This window comes from Anomaloglossus baeobatrachus, chromosome 2, assembly GCF_048569485.1.
Source record: "Anomaloglossus baeobatrachus isolate aAnoBae1 chromosome 2, aAnoBae1.hap1, whole genome shotgun sequence".
In the NCBI taxonomy this organism is placed as follows: Eukaryota; Metazoa; Chordata; class Amphibia; order Anura; family Aromobatidae; genus Anomaloglossus; species Anomaloglossus baeobatrachus.
In genome coordinates this window covers 391,377,940-391,396,679 of record NC_134354.1, presented here as the reverse complement: position 1 = coordinate 391,396,679, position 18,740 = coordinate 391,377,940, and the positions used below count along the sequence as shown (strand labels likewise).

Sequence of the window (18,740 nt, the reverse complement as noted above, 5' to 3'; positions counted from 1 at the left end):
TGCTCAAGTACAGAGTGGGAATACTAGGCTGGGTTGTTTTATTTGTCACAGCAGCGGGAAGGGGGGGGGGGGTAGGTGGTCTGGTCCAGAGGTGGTTTGAGGGGAATGGTAACTGGACCAAGAGACACCGACTTGGAATGGGGGCTCCGGGTTCCGGGATGGTGCAGGCACGGGGTTCTGCAAAGTTTGGGGGTATTAATCCATGGGTCATTAATTCCTCACCTCTGGGTCGGTGTGTGGTGGCCAGGGATATTGGGGTGAGAAGTAGTTCCTGGACCGGGCCTACCCAGGGTTATATTTACTGTATTGTTTACAGTGTTACCTAATATTATTTGTTGGGGTCGCCTGTTGGACGGCGCCCCCTTGTGTTTAGAATGTAAATAACAGGTAATAAAGGCTGCTGTGGCCAATTTGAACCAAGTCACATTCAGTCCTTGTATTATTTACAAATGGTATAATGGTGGGCAACACAGACATCACGACTGCAGAATTCTTCCTCATTGGTCATGGGCTGGTGACCAGAGAAACACATTGACCCTTGGTCCTGGTGCCGTAGTGAGAAAACTAATCTAAATGCCTGTGCGAGGTGGCCATATTGTAACACATTGACACATATTACCCCATACGAACCAGTAAGAGGCCCTTCTTATGCTCCCCTGCAACTCTGCTCTGCAGTACACTCTGCTTCTCCCCGGCTTAGAGTGCAGGGGAGACGTAGCCTGGATTCACAGCTCAGGAGAGGATGCAGGTCGCAGCCAAAGAGGAGCTGATTCCTGCAGGAGAGGGACTAGCTCAGCTGTTAGCAGAAAGATGGAGGCCGCACAGGTCAACATCCACAACAGGAGAGGAAGAGCAGGACAAACATCAGAGGGGCATCAGCAACTAATAAATAAACAGAGAGGAGAGTATACTTTTTAGATCTATTTGTCACTTTGTTTTTACACACTGTACCTATGTTGCTTGTACTGTATATAATTGTGCATGTGTCAGTATATATAGTATATGTGTGTATGTGTACATACAGTAAATGTATGTGTATATACAGTATGTGTGTGCATGTGTATATACAGTATGTGTGTATATATACAGTACAATGTGTGTATATACAGTATATGTGTATGTGTATATACAATATATGTGTGTGGCGCCCTGGACAAGCCAGGAGCCACAGAGCACAACATCAACACACCCCACACTCCCAGCAGGCACACCGATGTCAGACATAACACTACCCACGGAGGGGAGAAATAACAACCAAGCTGCTCCCTGTCACCGCTCCCGGGATCCCTGTCTAGAGCAGCGGTGGTGTCACCAATATCACCACAACCGTGGGTGGCGTCACGGACAATAACCAAAACCCCCACAATCAAAATCCCCTTTTCACTCACGGGTGAGGAGCGCCGCTCGAGTCCCCGGGATCCGGCCCACCGCTCGAGCCACCACCGAGCAGCGGCACCAGCAGCAGCCGGACCCGAGCAGTGGGAGAGCGCAGCGTCCCCTCCTCCGCCCGCGACATGTGTATGTGCATATACACTGTGTGTGTATATATACAGTATGTGTGTATGTGTATATACAGAATGCATGTGTATATACAGTATGTGTGTATTTGTATGTACAGTATATGTGTGTATATACAGTACTGTATGTGTGTGTATATATAGTATGTGTGTATGTGAATGTATATATGATGTGTGTATTTGCATGTGTGTATATAGTATATACATCTCTGTGCATAAATAGTATACATGTACAGCACAGACCAAAAATTTGGACACACCTTCTCATTCAAAGAGTTTTCTTTATTTTCAGGACTCTGAAAATTGTTGATTCACATTGAAGGCATCAAAACTATGAATTAAAACATGTGGAATGAAATACTTAACAAAGTGTGAAACAACTGAAAATATGTCTTATTTTCTAGGTTCTTCAAAGTCGCCACTTTTTGCTTTCATTACTACTTTGCACACTCTTGGCATTCTCTTGATGAGCTTCAAGAGGTAGTCACCGGAAATGGTTTTCCAACAGTCTTGAAGGAGTTCCCAGAGATGCTTAGCACTTGTTGGCCCTTTTGCTTTCACTCTGCGGTCCAGCTCACCCCACACCATCTCGATTGGGTTCAGGTCTGGTGACTGTGGAGGCCAGGTCATCTGGCGTAGCACCCCATCACTCTCCTTCTTAGTCAAATAGCCCTTACACAGCCTGGAGGTGTGTTTGGGGTCATTGTCCTGTTGAAAAATAAATGATGGTCCAACTAAACGCAAACCGGATGGAATAGCACGCCGCTGCAAAATGCTGTGGTAGGTTTGCTGGTTCTGTATGCCTTCAATTTTGAATAAATCCCCAACAACACCTCCTCCTCCATGCTTCACGGTGGGAACCAGGCATGTAGAGTCCATCCATTCACTTTTTCTACAAAGACACGGTAGTTGGATCCAAAGATCTCAAATTTGGACTCATCAGACCAAAGCACAGATTTCCACTGGTTTAATGTCCATTCCTTGTGTTCTTTAGCCCAAACAAGTCTCTTCTGCTTGTTGCCTGTCCTTAGCAGTGGTTTCCTAGCAGCTATTTTACCTCGAAGGCCTGCTGCACAAAGTCTCCTCTTAACAGTTGTTCTAGAGATGAGAAGGTGTGTCCAAACTTTGGTCTGTACTGTATGTACACACACACACACACACACACATATATATATATATATATATATATATATATGTATATATATATATACTGTATATATCTAATATATAAAGCTGAATGTGTGTATGTGTGTGTGTGTATGTATGTGTGTGTGTATGTCTGGGATTGGCATCTGCACCGTCGCAGCTACAGCCACAAAATTTTGCACACTTACACTTCTGGACCCCGAGAGCATCATAGGCTATGTTTTGAGGAGAAATTTTAACCCCGTGCTTTACAGTTATTCACCAAAAAAACCTGCCTCCATTAAAGCGAATGGAGCTGGGAGCCACAGTGCAGCCAGAACTTCAGAAGAATGCGCAGCCACGCCCTTAAATGGAATGTTGGCGTGTCACAATGCAGCCAGGGAAAGAGACAGACACAGACAGGGAAAGAGGCAGACACAGACAAGCTAAAAAACAGACATAGACAGGGTAAGAGACAGACACAAAGAGACACACGCAGACAAAGAGACAGACTGACAGGGAAAGAGACAGACAGGGAAAGAGAGAGACAGGTTAAGAGACAGACACAGACAGGTAAAGAGACAGACAAAAAGACAGACACAGGGAAAGAGACAGACAGGGAAAGAGAGGGAAAGAGACAGGCAGTGAAAGAGACAGACAGGGCAACAGAGGGAAAGAGACAGACAGGGAAAGTGACAGAGATAGATAGACAGACAGGGAAAGAAATAGACAGACAGACAGGGAAATAGACAGAGACAGTCAGAGACAGACAGGGAAAGAGACAGACAGACAAAGAGAGAGAGAGACAGAGAGATATATACAGAGGGGGAGACAGACAGAGAATGGGAGAGAAACAGAGAGTCAGTTACTATCCCAGGCAGCGTCGGGTGCTAGGTTGTAAGGCAAAATTTTAACCCTGCGCGTTCCAATTTACCAATCAATTTTACCCCTATCTACATAATGGGGAAAAAGTGAAACAAAAAGTGTTGGGGGCAAATTGACAGCTGCCAGATGTGAACAAGGGGGACTTAAAGAATGAGAGCGATGGCGCCAAAGAGTATATACCGTACAGTTGTTAATGTGGGGCCCCGATATGGGATACTCACCACACTCGGGGATATGAACACACACACAAAATGCGGCACACACTACCACGTACTTGAACACATATACCACCCTCAGCACACATTTCACCACACATACACCAACCTCGCCACATAATCGCCCTAAAATGCACACAAGTCTGGTATTATCCTTAAAAAATAAAAATCTGATTAATAAGCAGCCAAACTACAAGAACAACAAATGTACCATATAGGAAATACGGCAGCTGTCAGTCACATGACCTGTCTATTTTGTGTATGTGTGAGCTAATATATACAGTCAAGGGGGAGGGTTTTCTGTTGCCTGGAGATTTGTCAGGCTGCCAATAGCAACCAATCACAGCTTAGCTTCTACAGTCAGGGCCAGAAATATTTGGACAGTGACACAAGTTTTGTTATTTTAGCTGTTTACAAAAACATGTTCAGAAATACAATTATATATATAATATGGGCTGAAAGTGCACACTCCCAGCTGCAATATGAGAGTTTTCACATCCAAATCGGAGAAAGGGTTTAGGAATCATAGCTCTGTAATGCATAGCCTTCTCTTTTTCAAGGGACCAAAAGTAATTGGACAAGGGACTCTAAGGGCTGCAATTAACTCTGAAGGCGTCTCCCTCGTTAACCTGTAATCAATGAAGTAGTTAAAAGGTCTGGGGTTGATTACAGGTGTGTGGTTTTGCATTTGGAAGCTGTTGCTGTGACCAGACATCATGCGGTCTAAGGAACTCTCAATTGAGGTGAAGCAGAACATCCTGAGGCTGAAAAAAAAGAAAAAATCCATCAGAGAGATAGCAGACATGCTTGGAGTAGCAAAATCAACAGTCGGGTACATTCTGAGAAAAAAGGAATTGACTGGTGAGCTTGGGAACTCAAAAAGGCCTGGGCGTCCACGGATGACAACAGTGGTGGATGATCGCCGCATACTTTCTTTGGTGAAGAAGAACCCGTTCACAACATCAACTGAAGTCCAGAACACTCTCAGTGAAGTAGGTGTATCTGTCTCTAAGTCAACAGTAAAGAGAAGACTCCATGAAAGTAAGTACAAATGGTTTGGATGCAAACCATTCATCAATTCCAAAAATAGACAGGCCAGAGTTAAATTTGCTGAAAAACACCTCATGAAGCCAGCTCAGTTCTGGAAAAGTATTCTATGGACAGATGAGACAAAGATCAACCTGTACCAGAATGATGGGAAGAAAAAAGTTTGGAGAAGAAAGGGAACGGCACAAGATCCAAGGCACACCACATCCTCTGTAAAACATGGTGGAGGCAACGTGATGGCATGGGCATGCATGGCTTTCAATGGCACTGGGTCACTTGTGTTTATTGATGACATAACAGCAGACAAGAGTAGCCGGATTAATTCTGAAGTGTACCGGGATATACTTTCAGCCCAGATTCAGCCAAATGCCGCAAAGTTGATCGGACGGCGCTTCATAGTACAGATGGACAATGACCCCAAGCATACAGCCAAAGCTACCCAGGAGTTCATGAGTGCAAAAAAGTGGAACATTCTGCAATGGCCAAGTCAATCACCAGATCTTAACCCAATTGAGCATGCATTTCACTTGCTCAAATCCAGACTTAAGACGGAAAGACCCACAAACAAGCAAGACCTGAAGGCTGCGGCTGTAAAGGCCTGGCAAAGCATTAAGAAGGAGGAAACCCAGCGTTTGGTGATGTCCATGGGTTCCAGACTTAAGGCAGTGATTGCCTCCAAAGGATTCGCAACAAAATATTGAAAATAAAAATATTTTGTTTGGGTTTGGTTTATTTGTCCAATTACTTTTGACCTCCTAAAATGTGGAGTGTTTGTAAAGAAATGTGTACAATTCCTACAGTTTCTATCAGATATTTTTGTTCAAACCTTCAAATTAAACGTTACAATCTGCACTTGAATTCTGTTGTAGAGGTTTCATTTCAAATCCAATGTGGTGGCATGCAGAGCCCAACTCGCGAAAATTGTGTCACTGTCCAAATATTTCTGGACCTAACTGTATTTTGCTACAGTTAATTAATCTGAGCTCTGATTGGTTAATATAGGCAACAATTTAATAATTACATTTCTATCTATTTGTTTTGTGTTTTTTGTGTGCAGAATTCGTTTTTGTTAATACATTCTATTTTGTTAACACCATTTATTATCTTGGGCGAAGCCGGGTAGTACAGTTAGTATTTACTGTATATATGTATATGTATATATATATATATATATATATATATAGATATATAGATATATATATAGTATAAGTATAGTGTAAGTTCCTGTATATATCTGTATGTGCCTCTGTGTATATACAGTATATGTTCTTGTGTGTATATGTGCCTGTTTGTGTATATATATTTAAGTGCACTGGCACACAGGACAGACACCCCAGAGGGCCCAGCTGCATCCTGCGAAAAATTGTGCAATAAAAATGATCCTGTGTGCTAGTGCACTTAGATAGTGCTGGGCAGCCCGCCTGATCTAACAGAAAGGCATCATCAATAGGCTGTGAGTCGGACCCTGTACATTGCACATATCTGTATGACTGGTGCCCTATGTAAAACCTCATTAGTTTTCATATTTAATACCAGCAGCCACCCCCTCCATGAGTTGGTAGGTTGAGAGTAGATGTCTCATCGGTATTCTGCACCTGTGTTACCCATATCTTTATCATGGGGGGGCCGGCTGCATCCTGCGAGTGCATTTGTCAGTTTGACCTGAGTTGGCTAGTGGCTTTTTTCTGGTGAGTTTTTCTGGTCTATGTTTGTAGTTGTAATGTCATGACTAAAACACATGACGCTGAAGCCAATCACTGAGCTCAGCAGTCTCACCAAGGTAGATGGTCAGGCTGCTGAGCCCTGTGATTAGTAAAGTGGTCACGTGTGACATTATCACTGCAGCCTGTAAATATAGCTGGACCAGTAGCAGAGAGACTAGGCCAGGAGAAAATGTGTAACTCTGATTTTATTATTTTTTTCTCAGCGCAAGATGATGATGAGCACAATAAAACAAAATGGTAAATGGAAGAACCCAAAAAGCTGGGGGGTGGGAGTGGTTTGTGGAGAGGGGCCCTATGGTTAATTCTTGCACATGGTGCCATTTGCTCTTGGTGTCCGCCCATGCTTATGCCTCCAGCTGAGTTAACCATTCCATTCCTCCTTTATCCAAAATGGGAACCCAGCACTAAGTATGAACCATACCTCCTCTGCCTCTCTTATGATGTTGAGGCATGGTCCAGTCCTACTACTACTGCTTTATATATCACTGTGGCAGCCATCTTGAATGCGGGATCATCAAAACACTGAGGTATTGAGGAGACAGCTGTAAGCGATGTGGTAGATTAGAGGGCATCAGGTGTCATATAGTCATAAAAATGTAAGTGCTGTAGTACTGCTTTTTAACACATTGATTTATACGGTTAGATACATGAGGCCTTTAATACTGACTTTCAATATAATGTTTATTACAAACTCTGAGAACATACAGTGCTCACTTATAATTTATTATTTCAACCGGGGGCATTACAGACAATGAAATTGTAAAATAAATTAAATAGTAATGTTAGACATGTTTTTAGTTTTTTCCTTTAGTTTTAATGTGCCACCCAATTGCGTCCCGTCTCACTATCTCACTGTTTTTGTCCTTCAGTGATCTTACTAATACATTTCAAACTCATAAAGTACATATTAAAGTTGTAAATTCAACAATAGTTTGTAATTTTTTTACAGGGAGAACCGTATGTCACCACAAATTAACTGTTCAAACTAAGCACAGGCACTCAGTGCTTAGTGTGAACTTAACATTGCCAAGCAGTTCAGTGCACCGTCTCACTTACTTGTTTTTCATCTATTTCTACTATTCCTACCCTCCTTTGGCTCTTAGGTTGCATGCCCACAATCAGGATTTACAGCGTTTTGGACGTAGCGTGGTTTTGCTGCCTCCAAAACGCTGCGTTGTATTGTACAAGTACAGAGGATGGGATTTCTAGAAATCCCGTGCCCACCATGCTTGTTTTTCCCACAGCGAAAACTGACTTGCGTTACTGCTTCCCAAGCCGCAACATGTCAATTGTTTAGTACGGAGTCGCTAGTGTTCTCCATAGTATCCCTAGCGAGAGACCGCAACTGCCTGAGCCCAGATCGTGAGCAACTGCAATCGCGGCGCCGCAGATCAGAATCCGCGGCGTCCAAGACACAACAGCATGTCCTAACCAAGTGCACATACCCTTATAATACCAGAACAGTCAATCAAGGAACAGGAAGAGGGGTAAATGTAAAACAAGAAGGTGAGTTATTATTATTATTATTATTTATTATTATAGCGCCATTTATTCCATGGCGCTTTACAAGTGAAAGAGGGTATACGTACAACAATCATTAACAGTACAAGACAGACTGGTATAGGAGGAGAGAGGACCCTGCCCGCGAGGGCTCACAGTCTACAGGGAATGGGTGATGGTACAATAGGTGAGGACAGAGCTGGTTGCGCAGTGGTCTACTGGGCTGAAGGCTATTGTAGGTTGTAGGCTTGTTGGAAGAGGTGGGTCTTGAGGTTCCTCTTGAAGCTTTGAGTTTTTCTGGTCTATGTTTGTAGTTGTAATGTCATGACTAAAACACATGACGCTGAAGCCAATCACTGAGCTCAGCAGTCTCACCAAGGTAGATGGTCAGGCTGCTGAGCCCTGTGATTAGTAAAGTGGTCACGTGTGACATTATCACTGCAGCCTGTAAATATAGCTGGACCAGTAGCAGAGAGACTAGGCCAGGAGAAAATGTGTAACTCTGATTTTATTATTTTTTTCTCAGCGCAAGATGATGATGAGCACAATAAAACAAAATGGTAAATGGAAGAACCCAAAAAGCTGGGGGGTGGGAGTGGTTTGTGGAGAGGGGCCCTATGGTTAATTCTTGCACATGGTGCCATTTGCTCTTGGTGTCCGCCCATGCTTATGCCTCCAGCTGAGTTAACCATTCCATTCCTCCTTTATCCAAAATGGGAACCCAGCACTAAGTATGAACCATACCTCCTCTGCCTCTCTTATGATGTTGAGGCATGGTCCAGTCCTACTACTACTGCTTTATATATCACTGTGGCAGCCATCTTGAATGCGGGATCATCAAAACACTGAGGTATTGAGGAGACAGCTGTAAGCGATGTGGTAGATTAGAGGGCATCAGGTGTCATATAGTCATAAAAATGTAAGTGCTGTAGTACTGCTTTTTAACACATTGATTTATACGGTTAGATACATGAGGCCTTTAATACTGACTTTCAATATAATGTTTATTACAAACTCTGAGAACATACAGTGCTCACTTATAATTTATTATTTCAACCGGGGGCATTACAGACAATGAAATTGTAAAATAAATTAAATAGTAATGTTAGACATGTTTTTAGTTTTTTCCTTTAGTTTTAATGTGCCACCCAATTGCGTCCCGTCTCACTATCTCACTGTTTTTGTCCTTCAGTGATCTTACTAATACATTTCAAACTCATAAAGTACATATTAAAGTTGTAAATTCAACAATAGTTTGTAATTTTTTTACAGGGAGAACCGTATGTCACCACAAATTAACTGTTCAAACTAAGCACAGGCACTCAGTGCTTAGTGTGAACTTAACATTGCCAAGCAGTTCAGTGCACCGTCTCACTTACTTGTTTTTCATCTATTTCTACTATTCCTACCCTCCTTTGGCTCTTAGGTTGCATGCCCACAATCAGGATTTACAGCGTTTTGGACGTAGCGTGGTTTTGCTGCCTCCAAAACGCTGCGTTGTATTGTACAAGTACAGAGGATGGGATTTCTAGAAATCCCGTGCCCACCATGCTTGTTTTTCCCACAGCGAAAACTGACTTGCGTTACTGCTTCCCAAGCCGCAACATGTCAATTGTTTAGTACGGAGTCGCTAGTGTTCTCCATAGTATCCCTAGCGAGAGACCGCAACTGCCTGAGCCCAGATCGTGAGCAACTGCAATCGCGGCGCCGCAGATCAGAATCCGCGGCGTCCAAGACACAACAGCATGTCCTAACCAAGTTGGTACTTTGATCTGTTTGACCATGCTACAGGTACACCAAGCGCCTGTGCTTGGTTTGAACAGTCATTTTCTGCTAACAGACTTCTCTTAATGATTCATTGTTTTGGTAGGAAACAAACTTTTTTTAATGCTAAGCTCCTGATAAAGTAAATACTATATTTCTGAATTTAGCCATCGGATCTAAGAGGATTATTATATGAATTACTGTTAAGTCGAGACTATTATACATATAAAAATATTTGCAAGTATACAATGTTCTTCTGTATTAGCTTGTTATATTGTTAAAATATACATTGTCATAATTCTAATCATAAATCTTTATACTACTGACATGTAAGATTTTTTGTATACATAATAAAAATTACATTTACTGGTATATAATAATAAATTGTAACTAAATGCATGCCATAAATATATGATCTATATGACACAAATGGTTTATTGCAGTTTGTCCAATGTAAAGATTAAATATTACATCAGTTATTCTCCTGAATATTACCATTTATATTTCATCTACATTAATTTTTTATGTAGTTGTGTGTAATTTTAGTAAATCATAAGACAAATTGTTCCATAGAAAAATATAAAAAATAAACCATTATGGATAACATTGTGTGTAGGGGCAGGTGAGCATAAAACAGTCAATACAACAAAATGGTAATTTGGTAGTGATGATCGAGCAGTACCATGCCCGGGTACGCATAAGGAGCAGTAGGTACTTGGATGGACACGACTCGAGTACCCGAGTATAATGCACACCTTCAGAGAATAAAGGCCCTGTCACACACAGAGATAAATCTGCGGCAGATCTGTGGTTGCAGTGAAATTGTGGACAATCAGTGCCAGGTTTGTGGCTGTGTACAAATGGAACAATATGTCCATGATTTCACTGCAACCACAGATCTGCCAAAGATTTATCTCTGTGTGTGATGGGGCCTTAACATTACTATGACTCTGAACAACTTGAAATACAGAAATATGCATAAGGTCATAGGCTTGAGGTGGCTTTTCTTCTTTTACAATTTTTTGGGGGACCAGACGACACACTTTTTATCAAAAAATTTGTGTGCTAGACATTGTGTAACAGTCTAACGTTAAAAAGGTTGTCTGGGGAAAACAAGTTACCATCTAGCCACAGGATAGGTCATAATTTCTTGATTGGTGGGAGTCCAACCACTCACACCACACCACACCAATCGGCAGAATGGAGAACATATATCCCCATTAGAATGGCACATTTGTTCACGTGTGACCTGCGCTCCATTTATTCCCTATGGGGCTGCCGAGTTCTGCACCTGGATTTTTCCAACAGTCTTATAAAGAATGATTGTAGAAGCAGCCATGCGTCCGATGCACTACATCATTTCGTAACAGGTGTAAAAAGAGGTGTTTACAAGTGTAAAACAAGGTGTTTACAGGTGTAAAAATTCCCTAAGAAATCGGTACTGTGGATAGGTGATTGCTTGTTTTCACTAGACTACCTCATTAATGGTGAGATAGGTATCCTTGAATAAAGGAACACTGGTATTGCATTACTGTTATAGGAATATTTGAAAAAAAAAAAGAGATATCTAGCTTATGTATTGCCCAATGCATATGAGCTCGGTAACCACGACAAGGTGATCTCTTTTCTATCTATATACAGTGTGTGTGTATATATACCCTAATTTGAAATGTTAGCATTTTAGCGTGCAGGTGTATGTATTTTTCTAGTTATAATGTATTTTCAGCTAGCACCTGTTCACACCTGTTGGATGTGTGGGTCAGTCTTTTTTATATATTTATAGGGATTCTTAGGAGGTTTACTCTTTAAGTTATGTGTTGTTGCTGTTCATCCTGGTCAAGGGTCAGCAGTAGGGAAATCCCATCATTTACACTAGATGCTGGCTGCTATGTTGGCTATGTAGAATTGTGTACTTAATCCAATACACCATTATGATTAGCAGACATTTTATTAACTGTGTTGTGATTAACCACATTCCACATAAGACTAAATCATTAACAGGAATATGTCATTTGAAAACAACCTACTATCTAAATCAGGTATTTATGTTTAAATGTATCTTATAAAAACCGAATTGCATTTTTTCCTTTACTTTTCATATCATGATCTGTATTTTAAAAAAAACAACAAATAAACAAAAACACCCACAAATGTATAAATCTTAACAATTTTCACACTGGTCACTGGGACTATCCTAGACTCCTACTTCCTGTTCTTTCAGGAAATTCACATGTACATTAGCAACAACAAACTGAATCTGACCCTGTCTTTTATTACTAAAGCATCTAATGAGAAAGTGCAAAGGCCATTGTAAAGGTAGGAGAAATCACCTGATGTGAATAGTGGATCCTGTGTGATCAGCTGTGTGTTGAGGTGCTACCTGTCTATGATGATAATGAGACTTCTGAAAAGTGTTCTCTAAATAACAGGATTTATGTATCTAAAAGCCTCATTGGCTAAGATGAAAATGGCAAGATTTTTATTTTATTTTTTTTAAATACAGATTGTGTTTGAAAAAAAAAATGACCAAAATGTAAATAATAGGTAATTTTCTGATGATACATTTACTTTAAGAGATAAAGGAAGGTTAATTAAAAAATAATATATATCACACTCATAAGGGTTTGTGAAGTAAACGTTTTCAATCTGGTATAAAATCCCTGTTGGCATTATAGTTTATATTCTATTCTCAGTTGCTTTTAATGGTCAGGTGTGTTTTATCGATCACAAAATACAGTACTTGTTTTTATTATTTCGGGAGAAAAGTAAAATTGTTATACAGTGAAGGAAGCCAAGCAAGTTGCCATGTAGGACTGAATGTAAAGATAATTTTCTCTTCCCTTCTCCCAATTTTTATATATGTATAAATATGTTTCAGTAGAACACCAAATCCAGCGATATCTAGATTTCACATTGTGTGAGGACAGATCGTATAGACTTATCTGTAGGTTTAGGATAAAACAAATGAAGCACAGATTCTTTAGAAAGTTCAAACGTAGTGCACGTTAAAGGGGACGCCCACCTCGGGGGCAATTATTTTCTTAAATGCATGTATATAGGGCTAAAAATTATGTTTGTAATTATGTTTCATTGAAAACTTTGCACCGTTTGGCTTACACAGTCTTTTTATTAGACTGCATGTTAAACTTTGATGTGGCTGTGGTTATAAATCAGCTGAGGGAAGCTCCGAACAAGACAGAGAAAAAAGTTACAAATCCCTGTCGGACCTTCATAGCAGGCTGACTGATGGATTCTTACTTAAAAAGAGCCCGGCAGTATCTTTTACCCCCCTAACCATTGATCTGATTGTGTAGCCCTTTAGAAGATAAGCCATTGGATCCATTAATGATCTTAAAGTGCTGCTCCAGCGGGAAGAAATCATGTTTTGAAGCTTTGTATGCATGTGCCTGAAGTGCACTGGGGTGTGTCTGTGCACTTACAGCTCTGCTGTGCCTTAACTAAGCGCGCTGCTCTGGTTCACGGTCACTGACCTGCCAATCAGCCAGGGGAGGGTGCTCGGAAATACAGCGGAGTTGTAAGTGCATCACCACGCCCCGATGCACTTCCACAGACCCTTAAATGGTATGTGGGGGATTTAATTTCTGACAGATGCCCTTTTAATTCATTCTTCACCCAGCAATAGACAGATCAACACAAACACTATAGAAGGCAAATGTGGCCAAATTTGTAATGATTGCAAAAAGGATTTTTAGCCGCAATTACATGCATTTAAATAATAAAAAAAAAACTATTTCCTAAGCTGGACGCCCCCTGCAATTAAGAAAATTCAGATTCATGCATGTGAAGATGACATGAAGCGGGAGATAAGCATAACAGAGAAGGCACAAGTGAAGATCTTCAGGAGTGATCCTTTCCGTAGGAGAGAGGCAGTGTTAAAGTGCACCTGGCCGTCTAGTTTCATACAGCATGCAGTAGTTGTCGCATTGCAGCATTCCTGGAAACAGTCAGCAGTAGTGATGGTACTGCACGATTTAGTGCTGGTGAAACATGTATTGCTGCAACCGGCCTCATAAGAAACGCCACTGGTTTTCACAATTTTTTGCAACTGTAGGAAAAAAAGAAATGGTTCACAGTTTATTGCATGTACAGTATGTATTATGAATTTATGCTGTAGCAGTAAATTTTAGAAGAGCCTGCCACCGAGTTTTTGCTACCCCATCTGACAGCAGCGTGATGTAGGCTAAGAAGATCCTCATTCCCAAATATGTGTCACTTACTGAGCTGCTTGCTGCAGTTTTAATAAAATCACTGTTTTAGCTGCTATAAATCTAGTGGCGGTTTTGTGTCGTCTGAGCTCTGTGTCGTCTGAGCTCTGTGTCCACTCTGCATAGGCAGAAAGATGCCAATCAGTGGTGATGTTTATGCAGAGAAGTAGCGCAAGAACAATATATGCGTCTTTTGCAGTCCAATTGATTATCATAATGCAGAAGTCCATCTGCTACCTCTAGAGCCCCTGTGAAGCTACACAAGTTGCCCCAATGGTATGTGTGCCCCTGGTCAAGGTGTTAATTTATTGTGACTAGTCCTACAACAGATACTGTAATCCTGCCCTCTTAGGGTATGTGCACACGATCAGGACCCGCCGTGTTCTGGATGCCTCAGTTCCTGACCTGCGGAGCCACAAGTCTCCTCCACAGGAGACCACAGCTGCTCATGCCCACGATCCGGGTTCGGGGCACTGTGGTCTTTCATTGTGTTCTCCCTGCGGAACATGCTTGCGACTCTGCAGCAAAGAATTGACATGCTGCATGTCAGGAAAGCTGCACTGCAAGTCAGTTAATGCTGTGGGCTGTACATGCACAGTGGGCATGGGATTTCTAAAAATCCCATCCACTGTGCTTGTACTGCACATCACCACATTTTGGACACAGCTGAAACATGCTGCTTCCAGAACTCAATGAACACTAATCATGGGCACGCAGCCTAATGTGTGATTGATATATTCTTCACTTGTTATCTGAGCAGGACTCGGCAACACCAAGCCACATTGGGAATATACAGTGAAGCCGAGTGTTCTCTTCCAGACTTCACTGGGGCACTGAACATGTCTATGGACAAACGCACTGATATTCTGTCTAAATTGCAACTTACATAATTACACTACACTGTGTGTAGAATTATTAGGCAAATGAGTATTATGATCACATGATACTTTTTATCCATGTTGTCCTACTCTAAGCTGTATAGGCTTGACAGCCAACTACCAATTAAGTAAATCAGGTGATGTACATCTATGTAATGAGGAGAGGTGTGGTGTAATGCCATCAACACCCTATATAAGGGGTGCTTAATTATTAAGCAACTTCCTTTCCTTTGGAAAAATGGGTCAGAAGAAAGATTTGACGGGCTCTGAAAAGTCCAAAATTGTGAGATGTCTTGCAGAGGGATGCAGCAGTCTTGAAATTGCCAAACCTTTGAAGCGTGATCACCGAACAATCAAGGGTTTCATGACAAATAGCCAACAGGGTCGCAAGAAGCGTGTTGGGCAAAAAAGGCGCAAAACAACTGCCCATGAAATGAGGAAAATCAAGCGTGACGCTGCCAAGATGCCATTTGCCACCAGTTTGGCCATATTTCAGAGCTGCAACGTTACTGGAGTATCAAAAAGCACAAGGTGTGCCATACTCAGGGACATGGCCAAGGTAAGGAAGGCTGAAAAACGACCACCTTTAAACAAGAAACATAAGATAAAACGTCAAGACTGGGCCAAGAAATATCTTAAGACTGATTTTTCAAAGGTTTTATGGACTGATGAAATGAGAGTGACTCTTGATGGGCCAGATGGATGAGCCAGAGGCTGCATCAGTAAAGGGCAGAGAGCTCCACTCGGACTCAGACGCCAGCAAGGTGGAGGTGGGGTACTGGTATGGGCTGGTATCATCAAAGATGAACTTGTGGGACCTTTTCGGGTTGAGGATGGAGTGAAGCTCAACTCCCAGACCTACTTCCAGTTTCTGGAAGACAACTTCTTCAAGCAGTGGTACAGGAAGAAGTCCGTATCGTTCAAGAAAAACATGTTTTTCATGCAGGAGAGTGCTCCATCACATGCATCCAACTACTCCACAGCGTGGCTGGCCAGTAAAGGTCTAAAAGATGAAAAAATAATGACATGGCCCCCTTGTTCACCTGATCTAAACCCCATAGAGAACCTGTGGTCCCTCATAAAATGTGAAATCTACAGGGAGGGAAAACAGTGCACCTCTCGGAACAGTGTCTGGGAGGTTATGGTGGCCGCTGCAGGCAATGTTGATCGTAAACAGATCAAGCAACTGACAGAATCTATGGATGGTAGGCTGTTGAGTGTCATCATAAAGAAAGGTGGCTATATTAGTCACAAATTTTTTGGGGTTTTGTTTTTGCATGTCAGAAATGTTTATTTCTAAATTTTGTGCAGTTATATTGGTTTACCTAGTGAAAATAAACAAGTGAGATGGGAATATATTTGGTTTTTATTAAGTTGCCTAATAATTCTGCACAGTAATAGTTACCTGCACAAACAGATATCCTCCTAAGATAGCCAAATCTATAAAAAAGCTCACTCCAACTTCCAAAAATATTAACCTTTGATATTTATGAGTCTTTTGGGTTGATTGAGAACATAGTTATTGACCAATAATAAAAAACATCCTCTAAAATACAACTTGCCTAATAATTCTGCACACAGTGTATATAATTACTACCTATTAGATTATATTTACAGGCCAACTAAATAACTTTTTTGTGGTCTTGACTAACCGTTTCATTACCCATTATTTTGTCATTATCACAGTGCTAGCCCTTTAATCCTGAAACCTACACTTCTGCAATAGTTTCGACACATGAAAGAGCTTCTCCCCTTTTCTCTTTGTTGGCAACAAAAAAACAATATAGAGGTTAAACTTTCCCCGTTCCTGCCCCCCAACTCTGACAATGATAAAAAATGTACAATGTTCATTGTTATTTTATATTACTAAATCCAAATAGACCATACTTGCAGGCCAACTAAAAGCCATGGAAATCTCTTTTATTGTCTCTCTGTACAAAAACAAATAGATCTCTCTTTAATATATGACTAAATAGATTTAGAAATTAAGCTGCATAGAGTGTATCACCTGTTTAGAATAAAAACTGGCTATTTAGGTTGAATGTTCAGTCCAAAGTATCTTACATTTATAACATACATAGAATATAAAATATGTCATCTATTAGTTACCTCACAATTATTTATTCCAACTTGACATTGTTTTGTTTGTGCTGTGGTCTGTGTTTTATAGCAGTCCGTCCCATCGCACTTAAATGATCGACATTTCTTATTCTAAAGGACAACACAAGACCTCATGTTATTACAAAAAGAACATACATATCGCACATCCACAGTCATGGCTGAAAGCGTTCGCACCTTTGAAATTGTCCCAGAAAATGAAGTATTTCTCCCAGATAATTATTACAACTACATGTTTGGTTATACACATTTATTTCCTTTGTGTGTATTGGAACAACAAAAAAATATAGAGAAAAAAGACAATTTGGACATAATTTCACATGAAACCCCAAAAATGGGCTGGACAAAATTGTTTGCACCCTCAACTTAATATTTGGTTGCACACCCTTTGGAATAAATAATTGCAAACAATGGCTTCCTATAACCATCAAGCTTCTTACACCTCTCATCTGGAATTTTAGATCACTGTTCTTTTGTAAACTGCTTCAGGTCTCTTATATTAGACGGGCGCCTTCTCTCAACAACAATTTTAAGATCTCTCCACAAGTGTTCAATGGAATTTAGATCCAGACTCATTACTGGCCATTTCAGAACTCTCCAACTCTTTGTTTCCATACATTTCTGGGGGCTTCTTAAAGTATGTTTGGAATCATTGTCTTGCTGGAAGACCTAGGTTGCAAACCCAGCTTTCTGACACTCGGCAGTACATTGCGAACCCAAAATCCTTTGGTATTCTTCAGATTTCATGATGCCTTGCACACAGCCATGGCACAGAGTGCCAGAGGCTTCAAAACATATTTGAATCCCCACCATGTTTGACTGTAAGTCTTGTATTCTTTTCTTTGTAGGCATCATTCTGTTTTCAGTAAACATTAGAATGATGCGCTTTACCAAAATACTCGATCTTGGTCTCATCTGTCCACAAGATGCTTTCCCAGAAGTATTTTGGCTTACTCGCATACATTTTGGCAAACTGTAGTCTAGCTTCTTTATATCTCTGTGTCAGCACTGGGGTCCTCGTGAATCGCCTACCTTAGCATTTCATTTAATTCAAATGTTGATGGATAGTTCTCACAGACACTGTTGCACCCTGAGCCTGCAGGACAACTTCAATTTCTTTGGAACCTGATTGGGGCTACTTATCCACCATTTGCACTATCTTGCATTGCAACCGTTAAAAAAATATTTTCTCTGCCATCCACATCCAGGGAGATTAGCTGCAGTGCCACGGGTTGTAAACTTTTTGATTATGTAGCATACCATGTACAAAGGAACGTTAAGATATCTGTAGATTCACTTGTAACCTTGAGATTGTTGATATTTTTCTAAAATGTTCTCAAATCCTCAGATAGTTCTCTTCTCCTTTTTCTGTTCTCCATGCTTAGTGTAGAACACAAACACACAATGCAAAAATTGAGGCAACTTCTCCCCTTTTTATCTGGCTTCTGGTGTGGTTTTCATATTACCCACACCTGTTACTTGCCTCAAGTGAGTTTAAATGAGCATGACATGCTTGAAACAAAAGTTGTTCATCCCCAATTTTGGAAAAGTGACAATAATTTGTCCAGTCTATTTTTGGGGTTTTGTGGGAAGTTATATCTAATTTGCTGGTTTTTTTCATGTTGTTCCAATATACAGTTAGGTCCAGAAATATTTGGACAGTGACACAATTTTCGCGAGTTGGGCTCTGCATGCCACCACATTGGATTTGAAACAAAACCTCTGCAACAGAATTCAAGTG

At 40.9% G+C, this 18,740-nt stretch overlaps 1 protein-coding gene across 1 annotated transcript in view; it reads right to left on the bottom strand.

The window, feature by feature from the left end:
* Positions 1-7,176: 7,176 nt before the first annotated feature.
* The window catches only part of LOC142291494 (uncharacterized), a 216,824-nt gene continuing 205,260 nt past the window's right edge, over positions 7,177-18,740 (bottom strand). Inside the window, exons 9-10 of the mRNA XM_075336057.1 lie at positions 16,991-17,092; positions 7,177-13,843 (exon numbers count right to left, since the gene is read on the bottom strand). Coding sequence (XP_075192172.1) covers positions 13,571-13,843; positions 16,991-17,092 — 375 coding nt within the window. The 3' untranslated portion in view covers positions 7,177-13,570. The remainder of the gene's footprint in view (positions 13,844-16,990; positions 17,093-18,740) is intronic.